We start from the raw sequence: 13,459 nt of genomic DNA on the forward strand, positions 1-13,459 counted from the left end.
ACACGACCAGCATCCATCATTTTCTTGGGTGAGGAAGTGGAGGGTTGGGCTCCCTGGCCGTGGTGCCCCCAGAGAAATAGCTCACACAGGAGAGGTGAAGGGTCTGCCTCCCAGCCTCTTGCATGGGGCTCTGCTGACCACCCTGGGGGTCCCTGGGACTCTAGCCCCATGCTCACCAGCACCCAGCTTTGTGGGGTGCAAGCCTGGTTGGCAGGGGCGGAGCTGCCCTCCCCATGCCTCGCCCCAGGCCTCACCCTGGGCACAGCTCACTGTTTGCACTGGGCTCACGGAGATGGACGGGCTGCCCTCCCTGCCTGAAGATTCAGAGGACCCCACAGCTGGGGAAAGTCCCCCAGGGCTGTGTCCTGGGGGAAAGCAGGGCTGGCGAGGGGTGGGAGGATGCGGAAGCCCCAGCCTCTCTCTTCCCCTCTCCTGCCGTGGATCAGACAAGGGGAGGACCAGACAAAGGGTTTAGACCCCTCCTGGCCCAGAAATAGGGCTGTTCCAGCCCCACAGCCCCGCCCAGGAGGACTGTCCCTTCCCACCATACGTGGAGCGGCAGCTCTGTCCCCGGGAACAAATGCCACGAAGCCCGAGTGGAATCGATCAAACAAACAGGGTTTATGGCAGCGGGAGAGAGAGCTGTTGAACCCTGCCTGGCAGTTAATTAAGGAGCTCATTAGGAGACAGGGCGTGCGGGGAGACCAGGGCAGGGCGGCCTGCCGAGCCGCGAGCTTCCAGATGTCCTGGGCTGGGCTTGGGCCAGGCAGGAGGCCGAGCCCCCAGGCCTGGCTGGGGAGGGGCTGCGCTTCCCCAAACTCCCAGTGCAGGGCTGTCCCGGACGGTAGCTGTGGGGGCTTCCTCCTGGGCTGCGCTGACTGTGGTGGTGAGCAGGGGGCAGGCGCGGGCTCCGTCCTGGGTGTGGGTTTTAGCAGCTCAGTGTCCAGGCCCCGGCCTCGGTCTGGGGTTGGAGACAGTGACACCACCCCACAATGAGGTTCCGGGGCAGAGCAGGCTTTGGGGACGCCAGGCTGGTCTAGGTGCCCCTGGAATGGGGCATCTGGGTGACATTCTCCCCGGCCCTGGCACTTCGGGGGTCTGCAGGGCGTGGGTTCCTCGGGCGCACTCAGGCCCCCAGGTAGACCTCCACCAGCCCCCCAACGGAGTGCATGCGGTAGAAGACCCCCAGAGGCAGGCCAAAGTTGACGACGGTGAACCACGTCCGGTAGCCATAGAAGTCCTTTTCCAGCCCATTCTCAAACTCAGGGTGGATGCCGAAAGCAGGCATCATCCATAGCTGGGAAGGAGAGGAGGGTGTTGAGTGAGGCTGGGGGCTCTCTCATCCCCCAAGGCCCTCGGCTCAGGGGAAGTAGGCCCCCAAAACCTGCGGCTCCTCCATGCCTCCTCCTCCTCAGGATGTCAGAGCCTCTGCCCTTATATCTCCCTCCTCCTCCTCAAGGCCTTGAGCCCCCTCCTCAGCTTGCCTGGGGCCAGCCAGCCTGAGTTCCAGCTGAGACCCCTGGCTGCCAGCCCCACGGGACAACCTGCTCCATCAAGTGGGGATCCCCTTGGCCTCGATCTCCATCTCCCTTTTCTGTTCATTCTTCCACTGTCACGACTCTCTGCCAGCTCCATTCTGACCCTGCCTTCTGTCCAAATTCTGCTAATTTCTCAAGGCCCAGACCAAACTTTCACGAAGACTTCCTTGGCCGCTTGAGTCCACATTTCCTTCTTTGAGCTCCTACCTCCCTTTAGGGCCAATTTATTACTTATGCTCTGCCTGGACCAGAGGTTTGGGCATCAGAGGTGTTGCCAGCACAGCCAGTATCAGCATGGGCTCAAACAACCTGGAGTTGTCCCAGGACTGGCACTTGCAGACTCTGGGAGTGTGGGCAGGTCAAACGGCCTAAGCGCAGCCTGCTCATCTGTTAAAGGGGGACAGTCATAGTGCCTGCTTCATGTGTTAGCGTGACGATTCAGCGAGGTGCAGAGAAAGGTGGATTCGAGACTTAGCGGCCACCAGGCACTGAGTGTCACTGTCAAGACCTTTCCCTGAGGTTCTTAAGAAAAACACACACTTTCTGATCTCTTCCTTTGACTGAATTCAGTGGACAATTAAATATTTGGTAACTGTCTAACTGGTCCCCCCGTGTCTCCCCAACTAAGCAGTAAGCACCCCAGGGTAGAAATCCTACATGCATGTTTATAAACAGCACTTAGCTACAGGCTTGGCACCTTCATCCATGCCAGGTACCTTGCAGGGAGCTGGGGGACACTCTCAAGCAGCATCGAGCTCGTTGGAAAGAGGCCTGTGTCCTTGGCAATCAAAGGGCAAGCCAGTCGCCCGGGGGACTGTCAATGTGCAGTGAATGCACCTTGATCCATTCCTTCCCGAATGAGGCTCTCTGGGGTCGTCTCACCAGCTCCAACCCGGCCCCAGAACTCACCGTGATGTTGCAGAGGATGAGGAAGAGTGAGATCTCCTTGAGGGCTCGCCGCTTCCAGTTGAGGTGGCTGTAGGAGTGGATGTAGGCCAGCGAGGCCCGCCGCAGGTCCTGGCCCAGCTCCAGCAGGGAGCCCCTGCGGGGCGGCTCGGCCTCCCACTTCCCGGCCAGGCTCTCGGGAGCCACCTCCCAGAGCGGGCGGCGGTGCAGGCCCTCGATGATGAACAGGTTCTGGGCCATATGCTGGAGGATGAGTAGCAGTGAGTAGGCCAGGATGAGGCAGTTGAGCAGCTCGTGGGGACGGGTGGCCACGATGGCCACGATGGAGAAATAGGAGATGCCCATCTGGCCCAGCGCCGCGCCCATCAGTAGCACCACGTCCAGGCTGCGGGTGGGGTTCTTGAACGTGTCCAGCTCTCGCTCCTCCAGCCCGTGGATGGCCGTGCCCGCCAGGCACGCCAGGCTCATAGCTGGCAGGGCGGCCACGTAGAAGGCGTAGTAGATGGTGAAGTACTCGCGCGCGATGGCCGGGCCGCTTGCTTGGATCTGGAAGAGCACAAAGACGCAGACGCCCGCCACCAGCACCAGCAGACCCAGCAGCGGCCCGAAGATGGCGCCGTGCAGGTGGAAGGACGGGCCGCCGGGCAGCGTGCCCGCGGCGGGCGCCGGGCGGCGGCCCGCGTTCTTCCACATGACGAAGAGCACGGCGCAGCAGATGAGGCAGTACTCGGTGCTGAAGGGGTAGAGCATCAGGTAGCCCTTCCGGAAGACCTCGCACATGGTGACATTGAGGCACAGACAGGTGTTGGTACCGTTGCCTGGGGGGGCAGGGCGGGAAGGGACAGCGGTTCAGGTGGGCCTTGCTCGCGGGCCGGGGGGAAACCAGAGGCACGACTCAATCCCGTTCACCTCCTGGAGTGTGGCCGAGGTGGAAGAGGCCCAAGCCACCCATCTCACAGACGTGGAAATGGAGGCCCCAAGAGAGAAATCGGAAATCACAGAATGGGTGGTGGCGCAGCGCCTAAGAATCTGCCTGCCAATGCAGGGGACACAGGTTCGATCCCTGGTACGGGAAGATCCCACCTGCCTCGGAACGACTAAGGCCATGCACCACAGCTGAGCCTGTGCGTGCCACAAGAGAAGCCACAGCAGTGAGAATCCCGCACGCCACAATGAAGAGTGAGAAAGCCCTCACAAAGCAACAAAGACCCAGCATGACAAAATACACACACACACAAATACACACACACATACACACACACAGAGCAGAAATAACAGGGTGGTCATTTCCATTTTTTTTGTTTGTTTGTTTTTTGTGGCACCTTAGCTCCCCAACCAGGGATCAGACCCCGTGCCCCCTGCAGGGGAAGCATGGCGTCTTAACCAGTGGACCTCCAGGGGAGTCCCCAGGATGATCATTTCTTGACAAAAGGATTCTAGACCTCAGGGGCCAAGCTTAGATAAAGCATTTGACACATGATGTCTTTGGTGCCAAAGCTGACTTGCTGAGCACGAGGGGAAACCTGTAACTTTATACCAAGGAGGCCCTGGCTGCTACAACTGGTTGGGCAACAGCATCCACCGTGGGGTGATCAGGCATCTTTCCTGTGGGGAGGTGCCTGCAAAGACACAGCATCCCTGGTGGAATGCTGGCATCCAGAATGCTCCTCCTGAGTCTCATCAACACTTCAGTCCACACTTCCCATTTCTAGGAAAAGCAGGGAAGAGGGACAAATGCCACCACGAGGAAGCAACCTGACCAATCTCAATGTCATCAGGGGAAAAGAGATTTAACTGAGCCACCAACTGTACTGCATGTTTGGACAAACCATCCGTAAATGACATCTCATAGGCTGATTGGACAAAGTCGAATGTAGATTTATCCACATAAATGGGGATGGGGATGATGTGAAGGAAGTTAGCAATTATAATAGCATTTTGCTAATGTAGGGAAATATATTATTTTAAAGGCTTGCATACTGAAATGTTTTGAGATGAAATGACAGGATTTCTGTAAGATAAGTAATTCACCAAAAGTATTGGAATAAATATGGCAAAGTGTTACGAACAGTTACATCTAGGTTATAGGTATGTCCTGTTCTACTCATCTAGATGTCTGGATTGTTCAATAATGAAAAATCTATGATGTCAAATTGCCAAAAATTCTCTTTGCATAGCTCTTCTGAAAAATGGATCTGGAGCATAAAAAATGCCACAGTATCCAGGTGTGCCAAGATTTATGCAGTGGGTGTGTGAGTGCATGAGTGTGCGAGAAGGCGTGGTGTACACAAGTCAAGATGGTGATGACACCTGGGAGGGGGGGTTGTATACATACAGGTGTGGCTGCATCCCACAGACAGCAATGTTCCTTCCCACGTAGGTTTATGGGACGTGGCCTCTAAGCGCACCCCGTGCAGGTAGGGTACTGTGTACATGGGAGAATCCAGGGCGTTCTTTCTGCCCAGAAATATTCTGTTCCTCCTGATACGTCCAGGTGCCTACAAGTGTGTTAGGAAGACATTCCTTTCAATCTTACAGGCTGCTCAGTCTCTTGCAAGTAAAATGAAGATACCAGGGGTGGAGGGCATACCTGGACTTATCGGTGGATTAGTGGCCAGCTCACTGATAGCTAGATGCTGCCCGGACAGGGCTTGCGGAGCGCCAGAACATGTGGGGCAGGCCCAGAATGCAGGCAAAAATCAGTACCCCTGGCAAAAGTCAGTTTCTGTTGAGTCTTGATCTGGCCTCTAGAGTTTGCTCCCAGCTGTAGAGAGTCACTGAGCCTCACCCATTTGAGGACGTGTGATGGATGCATGTGTGTGTGTGTACATTCAGGGATGGGGGGTGGTCGCGATCTCCTCTGTACCTGAGAGCTTTTTCATGAGGGCGCTGAGTTCAGCCTCGATCTCATGGTGCATGGAGTCGTTGGAGACGGCCAGAAGCCACAGCAGCAGATTCGTGGCCAGCGTCAGCATCAGGCCACACCTGGAGGAGGTGCTACACTCTGCCCACACAGCCTGGCCGGCACCCTGGGTACCGCGCGTTCACCATCACTGCCTTTGGGGGGGCTGCTCTCTCCCAAAGCCAGATCCCACCTGCCGTTAGAACTTCAGGAGGGGCGGCCCTAGGGGCTCCCCAGGACCCAACCCCAGACCAATCCATAGTCCCAGGGCCACCCTGCCCAGGGAAGCTGTGGGGGACTGGCGGGAGTGGGGGATGGGGTGTCCCAGGAGTAGTTGCAAGGAGAGAAGGGGCCCGCAGCTCACCTAGTGAAGTTGGTCTGGATCTGAACGCAGTCCTTACAGTGTTTCCAGAGCACCCAGGTCTGAAAGAGAAGAGGCCTGAGCCCGGAGGGCTGCGGTGGGGTGGAGGTGGGTGGTGGGTTCATGGTATGAGTGCACCAGTGGCTCGTGTGTATTTCCAACAGAAGAGACAGTGAGGGCGCCTGGCTTGGATTCCTGGCTCCACTGTTTGCTTGCTGTGTGGTCTGGGACTAGTGGCAAAACATCTCTGAGCCTCAGTCTCCCTGTCTCTAAAATGGGACTAAAATGGGAACGCCTGGGCCTCGCTGGTGGTTCAGTGGTAAAGAATCTGCCTGCCAGTGCAGGAGACTAGGGTTTTAATCCCTGATCCGGGCAGATCCCACACGCCTTGGAGCAGCTAAGCCCATGCGCCCCAGCTACTGAAGCCCGTGTGCCCTAGAGTCTGTGCCCACGAGAAGCCCACCCACCATAGCTGGAGAGCAGCCCCTGCTCCCTGTAACTAGAGAAAAGTCCATGCAGTAACGAAGACCCTGCACAGCCAAAAATAAATAAAATTATTAAAAAAAAGGAGAGTAGCTCTGGGGACTTCCCTTGTGGTCTGGTGGTTAAGACTCTGTACTTTCACTGCAGGGTGCACCGATTCCCTCTGTGGTCAGGGAACTAAGATCCCACATGCCACATGACCAAATAAAAAAATAAATTGTAATTAAAAAAAAGCTCTGTATATCCGGGTGGGGGTGTAGATTTAGGTACACACAGGTATGTACTGGCAGATGTATCTATAGGTGGCTGCCTTGCAGTGATTCCCGTGTGCAGCGCTGATGCTGACACACGTGGGTGGCGTGGGTGTGGGTGCTGGGGGCATGTCAGGGTCAGGGTGGGGGGTGGTGTGTGTGCATCTCCTCTGGGCCCTGTAGACATTTGCTGATGCGGCTGTTTCTAGGCATAGGGTGGGGAGTGGGGGTGGGCGAGCCAGTCACCTGGACGCTGATGAAGATGACCTCGATGGCGGGGAAGACCAGCTCCAGCTGCGACTTGCAGCGGATGTGGCTCACGTCGTAGCCCACGCGGAAGACGTTGAGGCAGATGGTGCAGCTGCCGAAGAGCACCAGGGAGCCTGGCCGGGCCGGGGGTGGGGGCCGTTGGCACCTCCCGGAGCGGGGACCCTCCCTCCCCCGCCCTCTGCACCCCTCGCCCCGCCCCGGGCGCCCGGACACTCACCCCGCACCCACACGGGCCCCGCGTGTGGGTCCTGGTGGAGCACCGCGTGCGGCTGCCGGGTGGTCCCCGCGGCGTAGTAGAGGAGCCAGAGGGCGGACAGGACCTTCAGCGCGGCCAGCAGGATCCACACGTCCCCCAGCGTGACGGCCACGTTGTTGAAGACCATGCTGCAGATGAAGGCTCCGCCCAGGAGCACCACGTTGAGCGCCAGGAGCCCCGAGAAGAGCTGCCCGGCCTTCTGGGCCTGCCGGTCCCGCCGCAGCAGCAGCGAGAAATGCCGCGCCAGCCAGGACCTCTTGACCGGCGAGGCGGGAGCCCTGGTCTGCTCAGACCCCAAGGCCACTTGGTTCTCCTTGGCCGGAGCCTCTCCAGCCGCCTGAGCCTCTGGAGTGGCCATGGGCGGAGCCTCAGTAGGGGCTGGGGAGGGAGACAGGGCTCTGGTTGGCTGCCAAGCTGTCCTGGGCTCCGTTCCACTCTTGCCTCTCACTGCTGTGTGACCTAGGGTAAGCCAAGCAACCTCTCTGGTCTGGAGATTGGAAACCATAGCAGCTACCCCATCTACCTTACGAGAGCAGAGAAGGTTCAAAGAGACCAGTCCTCTGTGTTCCACATAAACATAGTGATTATTTAAACGGGTTTGAAGACCACCTCTCCCCCACCCCCACCCCGTTTTCCTCAACAGTGTTTGATCTTAAGGTGGAATAGTGACGTCCAGCAAGGGAGCCAGGGGTATCTGCACAGTGCCTGGCCACCAGGCCGTTTCCAAGGCTGTGACTTGTCACCCTGAAAGGCTGTTTGTGCCGTCGTCTGGAAGGAGTTTCACTCCTGAAGTCAGGGAGAGCAAAGTCGGTGTCCTCTCTTATTCTGACTCTGATCAGTTGGGTCGTGGTTGCCTAGACTGTTGTGTTGAGAAGGATCCCGAGGCTAAGTGTGGCCTTGGGCTTTCCCATTCTTGGGAAAGAATGCTGTGATCCAAAATAATGCTCTATTATGGGTACATATGGGTGTATATAAAATTACTTTGAAAAGATCTAGAAGACACGCATTGAGTTCACGATAGGAGTTGCTTCTGGGGAAAGGAGGAGAACACTGGTGCTGGGAGGAGTGGTTAATGTTCTAGTTTTTTTTTTTTTTAACATTACTTTTGTAAAGTTAATTTTTTTTTTTTTTTTTGACTGTGCTGTGCTGCATATGGGATCCTAGTTGCCTAACCAGGAATCAAACCTGTGCCCCCTGCAGTGGAAGCACAGAGTCCTAACCACTGGATCACCAGGGAAGTCCTAAAGTTAATTTTATTTTATTTCCTAAAATTGATTTTAAAGCACATTAAAGGCTTAAGGGAAAAGTTCTGAGACTGATTTGCAGCGTCTACCATGAGCACGGGACATCCTGGGATCAGCACAGATGCCATGCCCTTGACTTTTTTTTTGGCCTTGCTGTGAGGCTTGTGGGGTTTCAGTTCCCCGATCAGGGATTGAACCTGCGCTCTCGGCAGTGAAAGCACAGAGTCCTAACCACTGGATGACCAGGGAATTCTCGTGCCCTTGGCTTTGATAGAAGTGAATTCTATCTGCACCCTCCCTGGACGCCTCAGTGTCTCAGGAGTGCACAGCTCAGCACGGGGAGTTCCACCCCTGACTCCTCTTTCCCTGGATGTCCCTGCTACTTCCTCACCTTCCCCAAGCTTTCACTCAGGCCTACTTCTTTTGTGGGGCTTCCCAGGTAGCTCAGTGGTAAAGAATCCACCTGCCAATGTAGGAGATACGAGTTCGATCCCTGGGTCGGGAAGATCCCCAGAGAAGGAAATGGCAATCCACTCCTGTATTCTTGCCTGGGAAACCCCATGGACAGAGGAGCCTGGCGGGCTACAGCACATCGGGCTGTGAGAGTGTGACATGACTGAGGGACTAAATGGCAACAACAAACCCCTTTGTTCCCACTTGCTTGGACCCAGATCTTGGGTCACCCCCATACCTGCAGCTCAGGGTCCCTTCCTGAAGTCTAGCACCTCCCCCGTGGACCCTTTGGGCTCACATAGAGCTGCACTGGAGAGCAGGGCTACCCCGCTGGCCCCAGCTGCTGTCATGGTGAGAAGGTTCCTTCCCCACCCCTCCCATGCCAGGGCTCCACCTGCTGCTACCCTGCCTCCTTGGTGCTCTTGGCTCAGGGTCCTAAGTGCTCACTGTCCCCGTTCTCCAGGCTGCCAGTGGCCTGATTTCTAATCCACCGTCTCAGAGCAGCATCGCCACCCCATACATCTCCCAGAAGGAACCACGTGTCCACCTCGCCTGTCCCCTCACCCCTGTGTATTCCAGCTCACAGACAGCTCTGAGATTTTCTTGACCTCAACCACTACCCTGGTTCATGGCTCCCTCCTAAACTAGTCTTCCTACCCACTGTGTCTCTCCCTTACTGTGATCCCTGCAAAGGCAACCAACTGCCCTCAGTGTAACGGCCACACTACCTAGCATGGCCTTCATGGCCTTTCAAAATGAAACAAAGGGGACGTCTCTGGCAGTCCTGTGGCTGAGATTCTATGTTCACCATGCAGGGAGCTCAGGTTCGATCCCTCGACAGGGAATTATTAATAGATCCCACATGCTGCAACTAAGAATCTCAGTGCAGCCAAATAAACTAATATTTTAAATTAAATAATAATAATAAAAAGAAACGAGGCAGTGTTTAGCATGGGCTTGGACTGTGCAACGTGGTCAAGGCAGGGCAGCTGCTGTTGCCTCCTGGTCTGGCCTTGACCGCCCTCTCCAGCACCGTTTTCAGGCCCTCCCCCTTGCCCATAGGCCGTGCCATCCTGCTGCCTAGTTCCTAGGATCTTCTGCTTTTGTTCACCTCCCTGTCCTTCCCACACCCCACCCTTTAATCATACCCACGCCCTCACCCTTTGGCTAAACTGAGTCCTTGAGGACTCGGAGTCCCACCACCTCAAGGAACCCTCCCCTGACCCCCCTCACCTGAGGCTGGACTAGGTGTTCCTCTAGATCCTGCCCTGCACCCATGCTTGAGGCTGGAGCATCTTCGGTCAAACTCTGTTTTAATTAGCTGTTCTCTGCTCTTTCTCTCTCTTTGGACTCTGAGCTTTAGACTCTCCCTCTATGGAACCAACAGAGGACCCTCAGCACATTTGGCTTTCATACGCAGCCTCGGTACTTCCCTGGTGGTTCAGTGGTTAAGACCCTGCCTTCTAATGCAGGGGATACAAGATTGGTTTGTGGTTGGGGAGCTAAGACCCCACAGTGCTAGTAGCTCAGTTGTGTCTGACTCTTCGAGACCCCTGGACTATAGCTTGCTAGGCTCCGCTGTCCATGGAATTCTCCAGGCAAAACAGTGGAGTGGGTCAATTCAGTTCAGTTGCTCAGTTTTGTCCGACTCTTTGCAACCCCATGGTCTGCAGCACGCCAGGCTTCCTTGTCCATCAACAACTGGAGTGGGTAGCCATTCCCTGCTCCAGGGGATCTTCCCAGCCCAGGGATTGAACTCAGGTCTCCTGCATGGCAGGCAGATTCTTTACCCTCTGAGCCACCAGGGAAGCTCAAGATTCTACAGGCTGAGCGGCAAATAAACCCATGAGCTACAACGAGAGAAGCTCCCCACACCACAATGAGGAGCCCGCACAGTCAGAATAAAAATAATAAAATGAAATGCAGCTGCTTCAGGCCCCCATTCTTCCATGTGCAACCTGCCCAATATTTACACCTTCTAAGGTCCTCTTCTGGGGCAAACAGAATAATAAAACTTGGTACTCTTTTGAAGATTCCACCAATGATTTCCTATCCTTTACCCAGTCCTTCTTGCTCCAGTTCACCCTCCTTATCCAACCCCCTTCTCACACTCCAGGCACACGTCCACCACAGGCCCAGCCAGAGGACTCCCCGTTTCTCCTGCTGTCTCCCCCCATCACTCCTCCAGCCTGCTGTTCCTTCCATCTCATGTGCTGTCCTTCCCCCAGTGACTCTTGCCCAGTCACCATCCAGCTTAAGCACCTCTCCCGGGAAGACTTCTCCCTTTGCCCAAGCATCTATCGAGAGTGGGTGTGTCCTGCTCTGGGTGTGCCAGTGGGCAGAGACCGGGTCATGCTTACCTCAGACCCCTCCCTACCCCTGAATTTGTCACAGGCAGGACACTGAACCAATGTTTGCTGCTGCCTCTGGCATTTTTGGGGGGGCTTCCAGCACCAGAGCCGTGGACAGAGACCCTTCGGCACCAAACCCTTGACTTTCCAGAAGATCTTGATCTTTTTCCCCCAGACACCCCCGCGCAGGTTGAGCAAGCCTGAAGCTCACAGGGACACCTCCCGGCTCCTTTCCTCCCAAACCTGACTGCCCCATCTCGCCTTCCCAGAATCTGCACCAAGGCTGGAGGACAGCCTAGTGCCAGAACCCGGTGCTTACTACCAGGGTGATCTTGGACAAGCTCTCTAGACTCTGTGCTTCGGGTTCCTCATCTGCACACACACGCAACTATGGAATAGTACCTGCTACATAGTATATGTTTAATAAAGATTTCTTGAAGGAGTAAGGGAAGGAATTAATGCACGATACCTACCTGATGGAGTTCTCTCAAAAGTAAATGATTTAACACGTGCAAATACCTATGGAGCCATGCCTGGCACACAGAATGGTCTGAGTGTTAAGCTATTTATGCACTTCCTCCCTGCTCTGTCCGGTCCGAGAGGAGCCCCAAGGGTCACGGTTATTGAATTGGGGGGGCAGTTTTGATTGGACTAGACAGGACGCTGGAGGCCGAAGTCCTATCCTCCGGGGTCCTCTGACTATCTTCCCCGCCCCCATCCCCAGGGGCCAACCCTCCGTTGGCAGCTAGAGGGAGCCCTCAAAGGGGCGGAGTGGGTCCCTCCCCGGGGGAGGGTGCCGGGGTGGGCAAGCTGGGGTCGCGGGAAGCAGGTGAGGGCGCCCGGACTGACAAGGAGAAATCCACCACCCTCTGGAACGCCCTCCGGCGCGACGCCAGTCCCAGGGAGGGCCCAGACACCAAACTGGTTTGTGGGTCTTGATTAGAGGCAGTGATGAAAGCTGCGGAGCCGTCGGGGCGCGGCGCCCGGCCGGTTCCGAAGGAGGCTGCTGAGCACGGGCCCTTCCAGGGGAGCTTCGGCATTTTTTCCCGAGCCACTCGAGGGACTGCGAGGCCTAGGGCAGCCGCCACACGTCTGCCTCGAACTGGGCGTTCGGGCAACCTCAGCCGTCCGGGCGTTTTTCCTCCTCTGGGCTTCGGCTGCCGGCTTCGGCTGTTCGCGCTCGGACGCGGCTACGGCAAGGCGAGCTCTATGCGCCCCCAGCCCGCGAAAAGGAGATGGGGCGCGGAGCCGAGGTTGAGGTGTTGATCAGATAGGGGCTGGAGTTCGGGTACCCAGGGGTTGGCTTCCCTCCAGCCCCAGTCCTTGCAGCCCCCGATCTCTGAACCTCACTTTGGGAGTCCCGTAGGTATGTGTCGAGGGTGGGCTCCTCCAGGGGTCCAAGGGCGCTGGGCCCTAACGGCGCCTCGGGGGAGCCTTACCTGAGGCCTGGGCAGGCGTCGCCGCCGGCTGGCTCCCGTTTGTTCAGATGAGGCCCCCGCGCGGGGACCGAGGCCCCCGACGCCCTGCCCCCGCGGGACTGCGCAGCTGCGGCCTCTCGGGCTCCGAGGCCCATTGATTTTTCTGTTGACTTTGGGGCTCTCATTAATCCTTCATTAATTACCCCGACGGGGGCTCCCCGGACGGCTCAGCCAATAGCGAGGCGGCTGGACCAGCGGGAGGGGCCGGAGGCGGTGCAGACGCGCGGCGCTGGGGTGGCGTGGGGTGCAATGTCCTTAGGCCAAGTTGAGGCCTTGCGGGATTCAGGCCACACTTTCCTCTGGTGGCCTGGCAGGGAAGGAGCCGTCCTCCATAGATCTGGGGTCTCTCCCCGCCCCCGCTCCCCGTACCCCACCTAGCACCAGCCTTGCTGCACCCTCTCTCTCCCTAACTCAAACGTGAACTTGGGGCGGAAGAGACCTGGTTCCGACAGGGCAGGGGGCGCCCCCTCTGGCCCTCCTCAGCTCTCCCTGCAGCCTGGAGTCCTGCCCATCTCGTTCTGCGGGCGGAGTCCTGGCAGGTTTTTCTCTAAAGTCCCCTGTGCCCCGGGCCCTGTTGCCCCCACTCTCCCCTCTAAATGCCCTCTCCTCCCACCCCAGGCCCCATCCCAACCTGACCCCTTCTCCTGACTCCACTAGCTGCTGGCACCTCTTTTGCCATCTCTCTTTGCACCATCTGACTTTCTCGGTCTCTCCTTCTCTATCTCCCCCTCCTTCCTTTTTGGGATCATATCATTTTATTGGGGGGCTTCCAGAGAGGGTCGACGGGCTGGGAGAACAATGAGATCGCATGTCCTCTGCCCCACCTGAGTGTCCTGACTCCACAGTCACCCCATCTCTGTATCTTTTGTAGAGTAGAAGCCATAGGGCTTTGGAGAGGCGCCTCGAGGACCACAGAGAGGGCAGGCGGTGGGTGAGAGGAGGCCCCGAGGGGGTGGGGATGAGCAG

General features: G+C 57.0%; 1 protein-coding gene across 1 annotated transcript; it reads right to left on the minus strand.

Annotated features, from left to right (window-relative positions):
• Window positions 1-602: 602 nt before the first annotated feature.
• OTOP3 (otopetrin 3) lies at window positions 603-7,472 on the minus strand. Its single transcript, XM_020885842.2, has 6 exons — window positions 6,929-7,472; window positions 6,688-6,824; window positions 5,711-5,769; window positions 5,311-5,429; window positions 2,448-3,262; window positions 603-1,297 (listed from the first exon to the last, which is right to left on the minus strand). The coding sequence occupies exons 1-6, from the start codon at window positions 7,470-7,472 to the stop codon at window positions 1,127-1,129; spliced, it is 1,845 nt and encodes a 614-aa protein (XP_020741501.2). The 3' UTR covers window positions 603-1,126.
• Window positions 7,473-13,459: the final 5,987 nt, after the last annotated feature.

Source organism: Odocoileus virginianus, chromosome 17 (genome assembly GCF_023699985.2).
Source record: "Odocoileus virginianus isolate 20LAN1187 ecotype Illinois chromosome 17, Ovbor_1.2, whole genome shotgun sequence".
Lineage (NCBI taxonomy): Eukaryota > Metazoa > Chordata > Mammalia > Artiodactyla > Cervidae > Odocoileus > Odocoileus virginianus.